The 17390-nt window shown below is 51.0% G+C and overlaps 2 protein-coding genes across 2 annotated transcripts in view; both read left to right on the plus strand.

The window, feature by feature from the left end:
- Window positions 1-15147, plus strand: part of NOTCH2 (notch receptor 2) — an 81303-nt gene extending 66156 nt beyond the window's left edge. Inside the window, exons 25-34 of the mRNA XM_031061670.1 lie at window positions 46-575; window positions 1277-1624; window positions 2253-2395; window positions 3334-3544; window positions 4126-4222; window positions 4676-4844; window positions 9487-9788; window positions 10105-10252; window positions 10503-10600; window positions 11502-15147. Of these exons, the coding sequence (XP_030917530.1) occupies window positions 46-575; window positions 1277-1624; window positions 2253-2395; window positions 3334-3544; window positions 4126-4222; window positions 4676-4844; window positions 9487-9788; window positions 10105-10252; window positions 10503-10600; window positions 11502-12842 (3387 nt within the window). The 3' untranslated portion in view covers window positions 12843-15147. The remainder of the gene's footprint in view (window positions 1-45; window positions 576-1276; window positions 1625-2252; window positions 2396-3333; window positions 3545-4125; window positions 4223-4675; window positions 4845-9486; window positions 9789-10104; window positions 10253-10502; window positions 10601-11501) is intronic.
- A 1077-nt stretch (window positions 15148-16224) lies between these two features.
- The window catches only part of REG4 (regenerating family member 4), a 3813-nt gene continuing 2647 nt past the window's right edge, over window positions 16225-17390 (plus strand). Inside the window, 1 exon segment of the mRNA XM_014309324.1 lies at window positions 16225-16237. Within this exon segment, the coding sequence (XP_014164799.1) occupies window positions 16225-16237 (13 nt within the window).

Raw genomic sequence — 17390 nt, forward strand, 5'->3', positions numbered from 1 at the left:
TAGGTTTGTGACACTGATTGTTTTGCCTTTTTTTCCACCCCACAGGGTTATTCTGGAGCAAAATGTGAGTTCAACAGCCACAGTACCTGTGGACAAGTGAAATGCAAGAAGGGGGAACAGTGCATCCAAACGTCTTCTGGTCCTCGGTGCTATTGCCCTAAGCTGTCTGTGGGAGAGGAATGCCAGACACACCCAGGCTGTGCCAGTGCCCCCTGCCAGAATGGGGGCAGCTGCCACCCTCATTCTCAGCCTCCTTACTATTACTGCCAGTGCCCTGCTCACACGCAGGGCAGCCACTGTGAGCAGCCCGTCACGTTCAGCCCGGAGCCCCGAAGATGCCTGGATTCCCAGTGTGCAGAGAAAGCCAGGGATGGCTACTGTGATGAGGACTGTAACACCCACGCCTGCCAGTGGGATGGAGGCGACTGCTCCCTGACTGTGGAGGATCCTTGGGCCAACTGCTCCTCCTCCCTGCCCTGCTGGATGCTTTTCAATGGACAGTGTGACGAGTTCTGCAACACGCCCGAGTGCCTGTTTGACAACTTTGAGTGTCAGCAAAATAGCAGGACATGCAAGTAAGGCTCAATGCTGAGAACATTTTCTGTGTGACTAACATAGCTCCTGCCTGTGGCTCCCTTCTCTCCCATTGTTTCTCTTGCTGTCCTTGCTGAAAGCTTGGCATCCAGCAATTTCTGCTGCTTTGTCTATTTTTGGAGTTTGTGTGCTGTGCACTAAGTCGATAACCTGAACAATGGTAATGTGTTAACCTGCTTGATGGATGTGCCCTGCTTTCCCTGGAAATGTTAATAGGAGGCATTTTGTCTTGTACTAGATTTTAAGTGTGCTGCCTGCTATCCTGAATTTTTTTCCATACCAGCAGTACCTGTCTTTTAATCCCAGCTGTGCTTGCTGCCTCTGAACATGTTTTCTAGCTTGTTTGTAGGGGCACTTCTTTCTCTTCAGTTATTTTTGAGCAATGCCACAGCTTTGCAGTGATGATTCTCCCTCAGTGAGGCAGGAGGTGTTAGTATCTTAGTAAACAGAATAAGCAGTTCTCTTACACCGTTACCAGAATGAAATAATGGCTTCTTGGGGTGTGCTGTGCTTCCTATTTTCACCCTCTCAGGCTGCAAGCTTATCCTGGGGTTGTATTTCTTCTCCTGCCACCCTGATTATGGGTGTTGTTTTACCTCAAACGATGCTGAAGAGTGTAAGACCCAGTCCCCCAGAGCGCAGATGTGCTGTGCAGAGCACAGATGTGCTGTCCCTGCTGCAGGTATGACAAGTACTGTGCGGATCACTACGCGGACGGGCGCTGCGACCAGGGCTGCAACAGCGAGGAGTGCGGCTGGGACGGGCTGGACTGCGCCGGCGACAAGGCCGAGAAGCTGGCGGAGGGCACCCTCATCATCGTGGTCCTGATGCCCCCCGACGAGCTGCTGGAGGACGTCCGCAGCTTCCTGCGCACCCTGGGCACGCTGCTGCACACCAACCTGAGGATTAAGCTGGACTCCCAGGGGAACCCCATGGTGTTCCCCTACTATGGGGAGAAATCGGCGGCGCGGAGCCGTCGGTCGCTCGTGGTGGTTCGCAAGCACAGAGAGCTGGAGCAAGAGGTCATTGGGTGAGTGGATGCCTCTGTCTCCCTCTGGCCTGGTTGTCTGGTAACTCTTGCTTGTAGTATTTCTAGATTTTCTAGGGCTGTAGGCTGTTTTATTGTAACCGTGTTCACAGGGTCTGAGGATGAGGGAAGAGACGAGGATCTGACTTCATGTTTCAGAGGGCTGATTTATTATTTTATTATATATATTATATTAAAACTGTACGAAAAGAATAGAAGAAAGGATTTCATCAGAAGGCTAGCTAAGAATAGAAAAAGAAGGAATGATAACAAAAGCTTGTGTTTCAGAAAGAGAGTCTGAGCCAGCTGACTGTGACTGGCCATTAATTAGAAACAACCAACATAAGACCAATCACAGAGGCACCTGTTGCATTCCACAGCAGCAGATAATCATTGTTTACATTTTGTTCTTGAGGCCTCTCAGCTTCTCAGGAGAAAAAATTCTAAGGAAAGGATTTTTCATAAAACATGTCTGTGACATTTTATAAATGGGAAAGTGCAACGCTATTGCAACTGCCCAGTTTGGCGTTGGGGTAGGAAGATTAACGTAAAGCACTGCTGCAGTTTGACCTAGTGCTTTGGCATAAGTTTCTGTCCCTGACTGCTGTGCCCTCTTACTGTGTCTCTGCAGCACCAAGGTGTTCCTGGAGATCGACAACCGCCAGTGTGCAGAGGACTCAGAGCAATGCTTTCACAACACAGAAGCTGCTGCAGCTCTCTTAGCTGCTCAGGCCATCAAGGGCATGCTGCCCTATCCTTTTGTGTCTGTCCAGAGTGAGTAATTGGAGAGGAAAAATTGCTTATTGAGGGAGGCAGTCATCAAACTTGGGCTTGCAAAATACTCAGATTATTGATCATCTTGTTCTTGTGTCTCACTGTTCAGCATGGTTTCTGGGAGGTAACTTGTTTGTCCCCAGTCATAGGAGTGTGTTTGTGCAAAGTGCAGAGGGCACGTCTGGTTAGTAAGACAGGACATTTAATTTAGAGCCCAGTCACTTGTAGAATCAGTAATCACTCATGCTACAGCACTGCAGTGGTGATCTCCACACTAAAACCACTGATGTGCTTTAAGCCATGAATTCAGTGGAAAAGGTGCCATTTAGAGAGAAAGGCTGGGAGGCATTCCTCAGTCCAGTCTGCCAGATGTTTTCTCCTCCGGCAATATGTAATCTCTTTGATTTCTGCTCCATCTCCCTCAGTCTGAGGCTCAGCTGCAAACCTGTTCTAGGCTGGCATTATTGCTTTTCCTAGTTGGGTCATGCTTGTATCTTCTTCCCAGAGAGGTGGTGGAATCACATTATTAAACACATCTGTGGATGTGTTTAATAAAAGACTGGACATGGCACTTGGTGCTATAGTCTAGGTGAGGTGTTAGGGCACAAGTTGGACTTGATGATCTTAGAGGTCTCTTCCAACCTCATTATTCCGTGATTCATGTAGATCAGCTCTCTCTATGCCAAGTGAGCATGGCTGGAGGAAGGGGCAAGATCTTTGATTCAGCAGCCATGTGCTCTGAAAAATACTTTGAGAAACCAGACCAAGGGAAGTCAAAAAGAAGGGATGTGTACTTACAGCAGTCTCGGTGGCACCTCAACTCTGTAGAGACAATATGCCCCCTGTGGGAAGGGCTGTGCTGAGAAAAGAGAGTCTGTAGGTTGAAGATTGTTGTCTCCACTTTGTTAATCCCACTGTGTTTTAACTGGCACTTTCAGGTGAGCCCTTGTTACCACCAAAGACCCAGCTGCTTTACCTGCTTGCTGTGGCAGCTTTGATCATCCTGCTGATCCTGCTGCTGGGGGTGATGATGGCCAAGCGCAAGCGCAAGCATGGCTCCCTGTGGCTCCCCGAGGGCTTCATCCTGCGCAGGGACCCCAGCAACCACAAACGCAGAGAGCCCGTCGGGGAGGACGCTGTGGGACTCAAGTGAGTTTGCATCTAGGCCACTGCCACTCTGTTTATTACTGGCTTGAGGATTTTGAGAATGTGGCTGAAATATGTTTCATCAGAGGCACTTAACTCCTTAGAGAAAGCTTCCTTTTAAACTAGAACGTCTTAGGCTATTCCTCTAAATTTAAAAACATCTGGTTTGGACGGAAGAATTTTAATTATATGTAATGTTTGGTTTTCTGACACTGAGCAGTATACATCAGCAGCTGGGCACTGTTTGCCTAATTTTCTCCTGGAATAGGTGAGACATTTTAGGTTGATAGATGACAGCAAACTTCTAATATCTCTAGATCAATGCATCAAAAATGTGACTGAGAAATAATGGCAAGTTTCAAAAGTTTTATGCAGTTTTGGCTTTCTACTGAATTAAACTGCTTTTCAGTTCTAAGTGCATTTAATGCCACCATTGGTTGCCTGAAATTTGTGATTTCTTGGTTCCTCTGTTTGCAAGCTACCAAACTTACAAGCACCCCTTTGTTAGTCTCTGCAGGGTAGTGTAAGTAGCAGCAGTAGCACCTGCTCAGGCTGCAAAGTGATATCTTCTCCTTGTTTGTCAGAAATCTGTCAGTCCAGATACCAGAGGGTAACCTGGCCGACCCTGGGACGACTGAGCACTGGGCAGGAGATGGTGGACCTCAGCCCAAGAGAGCTAAGGTGAGGAGCTCCAACACTTAAATACCATCTGAAACTGCTGGTGAGACAAGCATCTGCATTACCTTCCCTTGCTCAAAACATCCCTTGGCCTAGGGATTGGTAAAATATTATTAATGTTATCTGAGGAGCAAATCCTCAGGTTAACACTGCCACCACAGGCTGGTGGAGAAAGTCAGTACCTTCTGTCTCAGTGTCCCCTCCCTACAGCAGCAGGAGGGACAAGAAGGTTAATGACATGTCTGGCAGCTCAGGCCTGGTAATGTATGGTGAGAGTATGAAAGCAGAAGTAAATGCAGACCACCATTAGCTTAAAATAAAACAACCCCCCCTAAAACACCAAGAAAGCAAACAAAAAACCAAAACGCAACAAAAATCCCCACCAAAACGAAGAGCTTTGAGTGTCTTTGGCCGCTTGCTGGGCGTTTTGAAGCAGCTGCTTGTGTGTGTGCCCAGGCTGAGGACCAGGCCCTGCTGCCCGAGGGGGACGAGCAGATTGACCAGCGCCAGTGGACGCAGCAGCACCTGGAGGCGGCCGACGTCTGCGGCAGCACCTCCCTGGCCCTCACCCCGCCCCAGGCTGATCAGGAGGTGGATGTGCTGGATGTCAACGTCAGGGGGCCAGGTCAGTACTCAGAGTGTCTGTGTGTCCTGCCAGCCCGCCCTGTGCCCCGTGGCTGGGGCTGCTGGTGGTACAAATGGAATGGAGTATGCAGGATCACCAGCATGGTGCCCAAGGGAAGCACAGTGTGCACTGCTGGAAAGGTGAAACCATGGTCTGTAGCACGTGGAATATCATGGAGCCAGCAGGAAAATTCACTTAGCAAGCACCTGTAGAATCTCACTTGTAACAGTGTGTGCCTAAGTGATACTGTCAGAAATTCTGAATGCATAATCGTGCTGGAAATAACCCCCAGTTTCTCCAGCTGGTTCACTGCAGATATCCATGCCAGACTTTTCTAAGGACAGCTTAGCAGATTTTATACCTGAGGTGTCTGTTATCAGCTGAGCAAGCAAGGATGGCCTTTTCCTGAATAAGATGACTTTTTGGCAGATAGTTGACCCTCATTAGCAGTGTGTGAGGTGTCTGTCCTGAACAGAGCAGCAATGCAGCAAGATTGTTCTTGATTTTTTTTATTCCCTGATTTATATCTTCAGCTTATGATGATCAAGTCATTGAATTCATAACAGAACTGTGGACGTGGGAGGTTTCTTTCACATGCAGGCATGTTTGCTGTCTCTCAGTCCCAAATGAGTAGATGCCCTGGGAACCCTCTTCTGCTTTTATGACTGTGGTGCTGAAGCTGTATAAGTTGGTGAGGGGCTGGGTGGGTCACCTGGTAAGAACTGATCTCTGGGCTCTGAGAGGAGCCAGTTGATCAAGGACTTTATTCTGCTTGGAAGAGCTGCAAGCATGGCTCTTGTTCATATGCAGAGAGGCGATGCTGATGATATTGCTGCAATGCCTTTTTCTGCTGTGTTTTGTGGGAATATTTCCATGCAATTTAAGGATGACTGGACCCATTCTCTCAGTTCCTTCCTATTGTCTTTTCTGCTCATTGACCCGTTAGCTCTCCTAAATGCAAAGGGAAGGAGGGATTTTTGTGTAATGAGTGTGAGAACATAAACCATCACTTTCTGCCAAATTTAAGCTTTTCTTTATTTCCCCAATTGAAACTTCTAGCTGTGTGGCAGGCTAGAAGCTTTCCAAGTGCAGGCAATAATGTTCTTAAGGCTCCAGTTTATTTCCACGTTCACCCAAAGCTTTGTCCAACAACAGCAATGAAATAATACTGACCTGTGAGTTGTTTTCCTGCCATCCAGATACAATTGTCAAGCTTGCAGCAAGCTGCTCTAAGTTATTTCTCTCTGTGGCATCAGAAGCAAGCAGCTGTCAGGGGCAGAAATAATTTTAAAAGTCTGAGAGGTGTTGGAACAAGGGGTTAGTAAGGAGGGGTAGGATTTCTCACAGTTAATGTGGCTGTTTCTCTGCCCTGGCCACCCTCACTTTCCCAGGCACTTGGAAAAAATGGGCCCTTCTGAGAGGTAGTTGCCCTCTGTCCCGAGAAGTCTGAAAAGTGGATTTCACACCCCAGTAATGCTTTGCTGCCCCTCACTAATTACAAAGGGTGTTCAGGCTGACTGCCTTGAGTGCAGGTGTCTGGGCTGGAGCCACCTGAGGCTGGGTGAGCTAGATCCTGGCTGCAGGTGCAGGTTGAGCAGCAGAGATCTCTTCCTGAGAGGGGAGAAACAGCTCAGTGTACCAAGGGTTTGTGCCCTCTCTTAACCCACACCTTCTGCAGTCTCTCAAATCTGGGGGGAGCCAAGACCTCCAGTGTTCTCCAGAAGCATTGCCTGGAGATTTTCCCTGTGGGTTCCTTATATCCCAGCTTTGAGTACCTTGTGCCTGACCTTCAGGAGTACCTGTCTGGTGAACTCCTGGCTTTACTATCTCACTCTGCATTTTCACGTGTACTCAGGGGCTGTCCTACTGAAAGACAGCAAACAGAAGAGTTTCTGTAAAATGCTGCCACCACCTTTGTCTCCCCATGCTATTCTTTTGCTGTGTCCCCCAGAGCAGGGAGGACATTCTTTTCACTGCAGTTATTGTGAGTGTGTAACCAGGGTAATGTGATTATAGCATAACTGGTAACACCACCTATAATTAAAATTGATGAACTGTCTCTATTCTATGCCCCTCTTTCTTTCAGTTACTGAAACTTCAGTGGTTTAGACTGGAATTTTCCATGCTGGATGTCTGCCTCCAGCTGGATGCTTTTGGGTTCTTTTCCAGCTCTTTGAGAGAACAAGCTGGAAGGGGGAAAAAAGACATTGTGTCCACAGCTTTTTTTTTTTTTTTCCTCTAGTAGTCCATCAAGCACTTAATTGTGACTGTCTAGCTGGATGTGCTTTTGCTAGCCTCATAAAACCAACCGTGTGTGGCCAACTTGCAAGGCTCTGAAAAGAGCTGCATGTACCTGAGAAACTCTGTGGAGGGTGGCAGCTAATCATTCCAGGGATTTAATGCTGTGCTGTCCCTGGGGAGAAGCTAGGCACGAACATCCAGGATAGCTGCAGTGATTGAGCAAGGCAGACCCAGCCTGTGAGTGGTTTTTCCCAGAGCTGGGGTGCTGGGGGAAAGGAAAGCTCCTTCCTGTGCTCTGTGTCTCTGCTCTTTGTGTTGTGGCAGTACGGAGGAGAGCCCAGCCTGACTGGAATACTGAGGAGAGTTCATTTGGGACAAGGGAGCAGAGCCAGCAGCGGGAGGGAGCAGCACAAAGGGAGGTACAGCTTTGGAGAGCAGCAGAGAGGGTCTGCAGACAGGGCTGGATCTTGGAACTGAACCCAGCACTTGGCTGCTGTCTGTGCAAAGCCTGGGGAAGGAAGGGAGGCTGTGTGTCCTGTGGTGGGGAGCCACTAGGAGGAGCGTGCAGGCTGCTGGAGCTGGGCAGAGCCTGCTCCTCCAGTGCCCCTGCTGGAAACGCAGATTTCTAGAAAGTTTTGGGACTGTCCTAAAGCAGAGAGCCAGGAAGGCTCAGTGATCAGAAGGTGGGAAGGGGAGCAGGGCATTAGAGCTGTGTGTGTTACTTCCAGTAGGAGATATCACCTTGTTTATGTGCCCAGTGTGGCTTTGTGCTCTGTGACTGAGTGCTGTGCAAGCAGAGCAGCTGTTGTTTGTCCCCTGCTTGCCCATGGGATAAATCAGGTACTTGCTGAAAAAATGCTCCTGTATTTCTGCTGGTGGGCTCCAGTGGAGCAATCAGCAGAGTGAGGTTCCCCTCTGCTGCCATCTCAGTCCCTCTTGCTTTCCAGGTGCCTCTGAAGGATGTGCAGGAACACAGTAAAATCAGCAGGGAAGCATCAGTGACTACAGCTGCAGTTTTGGGGCTTTAGGGAATTCACATAATGTTCAGAAGCTGCTGGAACTCAAGCACTCAGAACTTTTATGGGTTGCTGAAAATACGTGGACATGTTTTAAATCTTAATTATCTTGCATCAAGGAGGGTATAACAAGGGTGAAAAATCAGCAGCATGAGGTGGTCTTCCTGCACTGTCCTCTCTGACTGGCAGAGAGGGAGATTCATCAGAGGGGGAGCTAAGTTAAATTAGAGGTTTGGAGGAGCCTTTCTCTTTCCACTGGCAATGCAGGGATCCTGGTTGGATGAGTGTGACTTTAGTCTTTGTGGACATCCCATCACTGGAGGCTTGAGGAGAGTAAGACCAGTATCTCCCAAAGTACTCAGAGTGTGTGAGAGTTCATCCTGGGGCATTTGTCAGCTTTGAGTGCTCGACTGTCACAACTTCAGGATCCTTCTTGTGATAACCTGGATGTAGATTTGAAGGCTTTTGTCTGTGTTTCACTTCAGGTTAATATCTGAAGTGAATGTCACCTATGTCACCAGTTGTCACCAGTAATCAATGGCTAGTTGTTGAATAATTTTTCCTTCAACTGTTTCTTTTCCCCAGGGATGTGATTAGAACATCCATAGTTACATTGAGTTGTCAGATCACTTTGATTTTTATAGCCCTTGCTTCTCTCAGCTAGCCTTTACTTTTTGTGGAAGTTTTACACTTCAGCAGCAAAGTTTTTTTGTTTTATGATGATCTTAGTTTTTACAGGAATATCTTAAGTTCTCTTGGGTTTACAGTAGGTTTGCATCCCATCACTGGAGGCTTGAGGAGAGTAAGACCAGTATCTCCCAAAGTACTCAGACTATGTGAGAATATTCATCCTGGAGCATTTGTCACCTTTGAGTGCTCGACTGTCACAACTTCAGGATCCTTCTTGTGATAACCTGGATGTAGATTTGAAGGCTTTAACTTCAGGTTAATATTTGAAGGAAATGTCACCTATGTCACCAGTAATCAGTGGCTAGTTGTTGAATAATTTTTCCTTCAGCTGTTTCTTTTCCCCAGGGATGTGATTAGAACATCTGTACAAACAGTTACACTGAGTTATCAGATCACTTTGATTTTTATAGCCCTTGCTTCTCTCAGCTAGCCTTTACTTTTTGTGGAAGTTTTACACTTCAGCAGCAAAGTTTTTTTGTTTTATTATCTTAGTCTTTAGAGGAATATGTTAAGTTCTGTTGAGTTTGCAGTAGGTTACTCGTGCTTGGAAGGAAGACAACTCGCTAACTGTGGGGCTTTAAGAAGAGGTCTGTGTTAAAGCAACTGGAGGCACTGTGTGTAGCTCAAGGGGAAGGCTTGTAGGAAGGTTTCCATGCCTCTGCCAGGTTCCTGTATCCCCATCTCCCCCTCTGCAGACGGCTGCACCCCGCTGATGCTGGCATCTCTGCGTGCGGGCGGCTCCGACATCAGCGAGGATGATGAGGACGGGGAGGATTCCTCAGCAAACATCATCACAGATCTGATCTACCAGGGGGCCAACCTGCAGGCGCAGACAGACCGCACTGGGGAGATGGCCCTGCACCTGGCAGCCCGCTACTCCCGAGCCGACGCCGCCAAGCGGCTCCTGGATGCCGGGGCCGATGCCAATGCCCGGGACAACATGGGACGGACCCCTCTGCATGCGGCCGTGGCTGCTGACGCCCAGGGCGTCTTCCAGGTATGGCTGCTGGAGAGCTCTGTGCTTATATGAGCCTGTCCAAGCTGTGCTCTGCTCAGTCACAACCCTGCTCTCGTGCCTTCCACAGTGTGGTGGTGAGGCAGAGCTGTCTACACCCAGTTTCCTTGGGTATTCACTGCTTGAAGAGCTCAGCATGCATAAATCATCTGGCGTGTATTTATTTGGTCTGTTTGCCTGTCACCTGCTTTCTGGGTCCTTGGATTTCAGTGCTCAGGCTGCTTTGTCATGGTAAAATTTCTCCTCAGTTTTGGTCTGTAGTGGTATTGAAAAAAATCCATCTTCCCCTGTTGTCCAGATCCTGATCCGTAACAGAGTGACAGACCTGGACGCTCGGATGAACGACGGGACGACCCCGTTGATTCTGGCTGCACGTCTGGCTGTGGAAGGGATGGTGGCCGAGCTCATCAATTGCCAGGCTGATGTCAACGCCGTGGATGACCACGGTAATGGGAACACCGTGTGCCAGGCTGGGCAAATGTTTGCTGTGGTGTGAGCAGGGAGGGGTGGGTTGTGCTCTCCCAAAGTGGGAGCTCTGCATGAATTCTGTAGCTAAATCACACACTGGGCTCTCCTGCAAAGTCCTCCAGTGGTAATAAACTACAGGCTGCTGCACAGTGGCTTGGCTAAATAATCCTGGAGGAGAAGCAAAATAGCTCCTTGGTTTGTTACTGATGTTGTTGTGTTTCCCTGCAGGTAAATCTGCTCTTCACTGGGCTGCTGCTGTCAACAATGTGGAAGCAACACTAGTACTGCTGAAAAATGGGGCCAACAGAGACATGCAGGACAACAAGGTACAGTGTGGCAGTGCTCAGCAAGCCTGTGCTTCCTATCTCAAAGCATCTCTTTGCTGTTGGTAGTGAGCTAAGTTCAGATTTTCTGAACTGGGTGCTCAGTGCAGGTCTTCCAAACCCAGACTGTGACTGGAGCTCTCCCCAGGTGCTGGGTGTCTGACAGGGTTCCTGATATGGGAGAGCAGTTCTCTTCCTTGTTTGGCCAGGTGCTGGGCATCAATGCTGTCCTGCTTTCCTTGCAGGGAAGGAATGCAAGACACAGTCACTGCTGTGTGAGAGCAGCAGGTGAAGTGCTGCTGGTGTCAAACAGCTGGATTCCAGTTAGCAGTTAGAAAAATACCTGGTGGCACAGCAGCAGTGATGTCCTGTGATGTTTCCAGGGATCTCAGTGCAGGGTGGAGATGGGGGACAAGCTCCTCTGTTTGACAGACTGCACTGTGCAGATGTTCTGTAGCTTCACTGTTAGTTTTTGCAGTGTCTCAGTCCTTGATTTATCTCCTCTGCCTAAAGCATCTCTTTTGGATTATTATCACTCAGTAGATTTTAGAGCTACCAACAAGTTCTAGTTCCTTACTGGGCTGTTTTAGCCTTTTGTACCTTCTCCCTCATAGGAGGCAATAGGAGAAAGGCACCAGGTGCTTTCATGGTTCCTCCAAGGTTCCAGGGCACAATAGCATCCTTCCTGGTGGGAAAGTTCAGCCTGTGCTCCACCGCTGTGTATGAAATTATCTGCAATCTGCCTTTTTCAGTGGGCAACTCCCAGGATGGGTGGCTCTTGGGCACTGTTAACATGACACTGCATGATACAGTGCTTGCCAGTCTGCCACACCATAAGGGACTATGAGTTGTAAGTCAGTCCCCCCACACTGGAGCTGCTAAAATATTTATTCTGTGTTTCCAGGAGGAGACTCCACTCTTCCTCGCTGCTCGGGAAGGCAGCTTTGAAGCAGCAAAAATCCTGCTGGACCATTTTGCCAACCGAGACATCACGGACCACATGGACCGGCTGCCGCGGGACGTGGCCCAGGACCGGATGCACCACGACATCGTGCAGCTCCTCAACGAGTACAACGTGGCCCACAGCCCTGCCGGGCACCCCGGGGCCATGCTGAACTCTGCCCTCTCCCCTGTCATCTGTGGCCCCAACAGGTCCTTCCTCAACCTGAAACACGCATCACTAAGCAAGAAGTCACGGAAACCGAATGCCAAAGGCATGCCCACTAGCCTCACCAAAGATGCAAAGAGGAGGAGGAAGAAGTCCCTCAGCGAGGGCAAAGGGCAGTTTTCCGAGAGCTCCGTGACCCTGTCACCGGTGGATTCCCTGGAGTCTCCCCATGCTTTTGCATCTGAACCAACCCCCTCTCCTGTGATGCCGTCACCAGGGGTGCTGCACTCATCGCCCAGCTCGCTGCTGACGGCTGCGTCGGTGCAGGCCGCGCACACCATGTCCTTCTCCAACCTGCACGAGATGCAGCCCCTGGGCCGTGGCTCCAGCACGGTGCTGCCCTCCGTCAGCCAGCTGCTGTCTCAGCACAGAACCACCCCTCCCAACAGCGGGCTGGGCAGGCTGCGGCCAGGCAACGTCTCCAGCGAGTGGATGAACCGCATGGAGGTGAACGAGTCCCAGTACAACGAGATGTTCGGCATGGTGCCCCAGGTGATGCATTCCCACCCCAGCGTTTCGCAGCAGAGCGGCTTGGTTCAAGCGGACGCGAAGCACCTGGGGGTGTCCAGGGAGTCTCTGCCCCCCATCATGACTTTCCAGCTGGTTCCCAAGGGCAGCATAAACCAGCAAGCACTGCCACAGCAGGCCCAGTCCAACTGCGCTCAGAACATGGCTGGCCCTCTTAGCTCCATGTACCAGATCCCAGATCTAGCCCAGCTGCCCAGCGCCTCGTTCTCCATGGCTGCCATCCCTCAGCAGGACGGGCAGGTGGCTCAGACGGTCCTCCCGGCCTACCACCAGTTCCAGAGCTCGATGGGGAAGTACCCCACGCCTCCCTCCCAGCACAGCTGCTACTCCTCGGCCACAGAACGGACTCCTAGCCACAACCGGCACTTACAAGGGGAGCACCCGTACCTGACTCCGTCGCCCGAATCTCCGGACCAGTGGTCGAGCTCTTCCCCCCACTCTGCCTCTGACTGGTCTGACGTGGCCACCAGTCCCAGCAACAACCAGCGCGGGCCCGCGGCCGCCCACATGCCGGAGCAGCAGCGGAACAACATGCAGGTGTACGCTTGACGGCTGCCCACAGAGCAGCCCCACTAAAGCGGACTCCAGAACTCATGAAGGTCTTCCAGGATGGAAATGAAGAACCATTTTAGTATCCAAGAGTCTTAATGAGCCCAGGATGTTCTTTCGTTGGAGGGACTGTGGTCGCTGTAGACTTGTATGCTTTCATGCTAAATGGAGAACTGTAGAAGCTGGTGATGGAGAAGACCAGCTGGGTCACTTCTGACCAACTGGATGTGACTGCTGTCTGCACTGGATTCTCCAGTCTGCTTTTAAACACGTTCCACCATTGCTTTGGGGAGACAGCTCTTCAGCTTAATACATCTGTGGTCATTTCTCCAGAAATTTAGCCAAAACCAGCTTTGTATCCTTATTTTGTTACTCCTCCTGTTACCCACGTAACCTCTCTCTGAAGCACCTTCTACTAGTTCTCCTCGAGTTCAAGTTGCCTTGTCTTGACACAGCTCAGAGCTGCACCCACATTCCTAGCCCTGCTCCTTCCCTCGTCCACTCTTGCTCAGCAAGCGAGCTGGACCTCCCAAAACACCTGCAGGTCAAGTGACACCTCCTGTCACGCAGCTTCACCCCTTCCTCTTCAGGAGTCTTTGCCTTGTAGAGACCCACTAACATCCCTTAGCGTTCTCACTGCCTGCTCCCCAGGTATTATGAGATTATATATACATATAGTCTTTTTAGGTTGTTTGTTTTGTTATTTTCCCTCCCAAAAACGCTGGTCCGACCTGGTCTTCCCACCACAGTGGCCCATGGGCCCATCTCTTCCCTGAGACACCCCTGACCATTTTGACACACTACCCTCCCCGTGCCCCCATCCTGCCAGGAGCATCCATGACTGCCTCCATGGGCTCCCATGCCAGAAGAGATGCACTGCAACTGATACAGGCTTTTTGGGATGAGCACGAGTGTTTCAAAAACTGCTAACACAAGCTCCCAGCGTTCTTGCACAGTAGTCCCCTCCCCTCCATCCAAGGGTGGCTGTGTGTCCTGTCCTCCAGATACCATATGCTGCCTCTTTATGGTATTATCAACAAGTGCCAAACGTGGTTACATGTTTGCGGTGTGTGTCCTTCTGCATCAGGAACAACACCCAGCCCTTTGAGAAGTGTCCCTTTTGCTGCAGCCCTGGGTCACAGCGGCCTGTGCTCCCCTCGCAGCGCACGGAGGCCGCAGCACTGACTGCCCTGCAGCCCTCCAGGAGCTGGGCTGTGGCAGCCGACCAAATAGCTCAGAAACCATTGCCTCCTGCAGCCTGGTGCACAGCTCTGGGGCTGTCCTCTGCCCTCAGCTCCAGCCTGAGCAGAGCTCTCCCAGCCCAGGGGGCCTCTGTGCTCTGTGGGACAGTAGGGCCGCTCGTGGTGCGGCTGCTCCATCGTTTGGAGCTGTGGCAGCCAGTTGGCACTGACCTTGGCACACAGCAGCACCTTCTGCTTTGTCCACAAGAGCAGCGCTTCTCCGAAGGGCTCCAGACCAGCCAGCAGCCGAAGTGAACATTGTGGGGATGGTTTGCTCCTACCTCTTCAGGGGAGTGCTGCAGACACGTCTTCCAAAGAGCTCGGGGTGCCAGCTGCTGCCAAAGGACTGAAGGCCGCTGCCCTGCGAGCCGCCATCCAACACCCTACCGTGTACAGTATTGCCTCTGCTCTTCCCTCCCATTCTAATCAAGAGTCAAAGTTGCTTTGCTTGTTTTTGTTTTGTTTTGTTTTCCAATTCCACCCCATGGTACATGAAGGCAGGGCCTCAGGAGGAGCTGGTTCCCGGGGCCGTCGCTTTGGGCTGACGTTTTTAGTTTTTAGCTGTGTGTGGAGCTGCCGCTTTTCCCGGCGCACACAGCGTTCCCGGCACGCTGGCTGCAGCGGGGCAGCTGACTCAGACCTCCAGGGGTCTGTCCAGGTACACCTTTCACTGCAAATAATGAAGTGTTGCTACAACCATGCTAAAGAAACAAAGGGCTTTTGCTCGTTAGCTCCAAATAACCAAGTGCCTTTTTATATATGTGGCTACCTTTTACAAGATGAGTGCTTTCTGTGGAATGAAGCCGGTTCCGTGCCTGGCTGTTAATACGATGGCCCTCTGCCTTTCTTCTCTATTTTTTTTTAACTACTTGTAAAGATATCTCCTTAAGGTGGTATTTTATCTCGTAAGTTGTAGAGTAACCATTCACACAGCATCATTTTCCTATATTAATAATGGAAAATATTTGCTTATTTTTACATTTTTTATAAAAGTCTTTTATGAAAATAGTTGCTGCCAAATGTATAAGCAATTTTTATCCCCAGAATAAAAAGTATGTGCCCATTTTCTGTGTGCTGCTGTTTTCATTTTGTTTTCCTGGCTACTGTGGCACAGCCACCGGTTTATAAATGAATAAGGGGTGCTCTGTCTCATCACCACGTGAACCTCACCATGTAGCTCCACCCAAGGGAGCTGGAAGCAGCCTGGAGTGGGTGTAGCAGGTGGATTTTGGGTCTCTTGGTTAGCTGGGAAGGGGGCAGTGAGCAGCAGCCAAGCAGCTGGGCATACTGGGAAGGATGGGGAGGGACTGGGATGGGTCCTTTCCTGGGCACTTTGGGTGAGAGCTCTCACTTGCCTGTGGGAGCCAGGGAAGGCTTTTAGGAAGGTGCTGAGTGAGTGTGGGGTGGGCAGTGGGGCTGTGGATTCACTCACTCTCTCAGGTCCTGCTTGCTGCCCTTGGTTGTTTCCTGTCCTTTCAGTAGAGAAGAGGACTCTCATCCCTGGAGCTGGGGCTGCCTCCCTGGCTTTGTCTCAGCAGCTGATGCATGGAATCCTTAAGGCTGGAACTGGAACAGACCCCTAAGATCATCGAGTCCAACCTTTACCCTGGCACTGTTTTGTTCACCGCTTAACCATGTCCCCACATGCCACATGCCACATTTTGGAGCATTCCAGGGATGGTGATTCCACCTCTTTCTGGGCAGCCTGATCCAATGCCTGACTGCCCTTTCATTGACAAAATTTTCCCTCATATCCTGTCTAAATCTCCCCTGGTGCAACCTGAAGCCATTTCCTCTCATCCTATTGCTTCTTACCTGGGAGAAGAGACCAACCCCCACCTGCCTACTGCCTCCTCTCAGGTTGTTGTAGTGATAAGGTCTCCCCTGAGCCTCCATTTCTCCAGACCAAGAGCATGAAGATGTGTGATTCTCCAGCCCCTGAAACAGGGAACCACCCCTCCTCTGTGCTGGTCTCAGGCTGGGAGAGTTTGACTTGAGCAATCAGAAAACAAGCAGTCAGTAGCTGCTGAGCTGTGTTTGCAGCACAGAGGTGCCTCTGGAGCCTTGGGCTCCCCGGGTGCTCACCTGGCTGTTCTCCAGCTCTTGCTGTGGACTCAGATGGAGCCAGCAGCTGAGTTACGATGCTGAGCAGAGGTAAAGTTGCTGGGGGCGTTTTAAGGGTTTAATATTCAAACAGTGCAGCTCCTTTATCTCCTGGTAGAGCCAGCTGGGCGAGTCCAAACCTCCGGGAGGCGTTCATCCACGTTCTCCCACAGCTTGCACATCTGTGCCAAAGTTTAGCGAGCTCTGCTGAGCCCCTGGCACAGCAGCATCGAGCTCCCTGGTGCTCAGGCTGAGACTTGAAGCTGTCTCGGGGCTGCTCCTGCCTCCTCCCCAGCCCAGCATGGCCAGGGGCTTGTGGAAACTTGCTGTGCTGCATCCAAGCTGAGCCATCCAGGCAGGGAGCTGCCACATCCCTTATCTAACTGAGGAGTAGTGGAGCAGCCTCAGGCTCTTTGGGGGAGATTTTTCACTGTTTTTCCATAAATCAAGGGTGGAGTCCTGTTTTCTGGGGAGTTGCTGTGTTTGCAGGGTTTTGCCATTGATCAGGGCAGCTGATGTGTGGCAGGTTGTTTCTTCAGAAGTGATAGCAGGCAGCAGCTGTGTTTGGACACGAGAAGGTGTCACCCCAGAGGATGCCTAGCAAGCAGCAGCAGCTCTATCCTGCTGTGTGGGTGAAGGAGAGGGGCCTGATCCTCCTCCTTTCCCGGGGCAGAAGCCAGGCCTGCCCCTGCACGCCGGCAGGGAGCTGCTCCCTGTGGGTGTAGCAGCGTTCACCAGCTGCGTGTTTCAGCAAATGCTGCTGCACAGGAGAGCCCGTGGCAGGTCCCTTGGGCTGGACAAGGCTTGAGCCTGACACAAGCTCTCCATGTGGGGGGAAGCAGGGCTAGCCCTGGGTCTGGATCCTCTGCAGGCCACACTAATGCTGGTGAGCACCAGGCCCTCAAGGGCAGCTCCCCACTTCCCACCAGCCTCCACCAAGGGTTTTGGGGAGGGAGAGCCGGGCGTTGGCCGGAGCTGCCAGCAGCAGGATGATCTTTCAAAGCCGCTCTGGTCCATCGGGAGCCAGCGAAGTGACACTGCAGAGCAGCGTGGTGGCACAGGAACGTGGAGAACTCCACAGGTGCACAGGGCACCCGGGGCGAGGAGCAAAGACCGTGGCAGAGAAGGCTGTGCCAGTCCTCGCCGCAGGGCTCCAGCTGCTGGGCCCGGAGCTCATCCCTGTGGCTCCATGCTGGCAGCAGCC

Source organism: Geospiza fortis, unplaced genomic scaffold, assembly GCF_000277835.1.
Source record: "Geospiza fortis unplaced genomic scaffold, GeoFor_1.0 scaffold5, whole genome shotgun sequence".
Lineage (NCBI taxonomy): Eukaryota > Metazoa > Chordata > Aves > Passeriformes > Thraupidae > Geospiza > Geospiza fortis.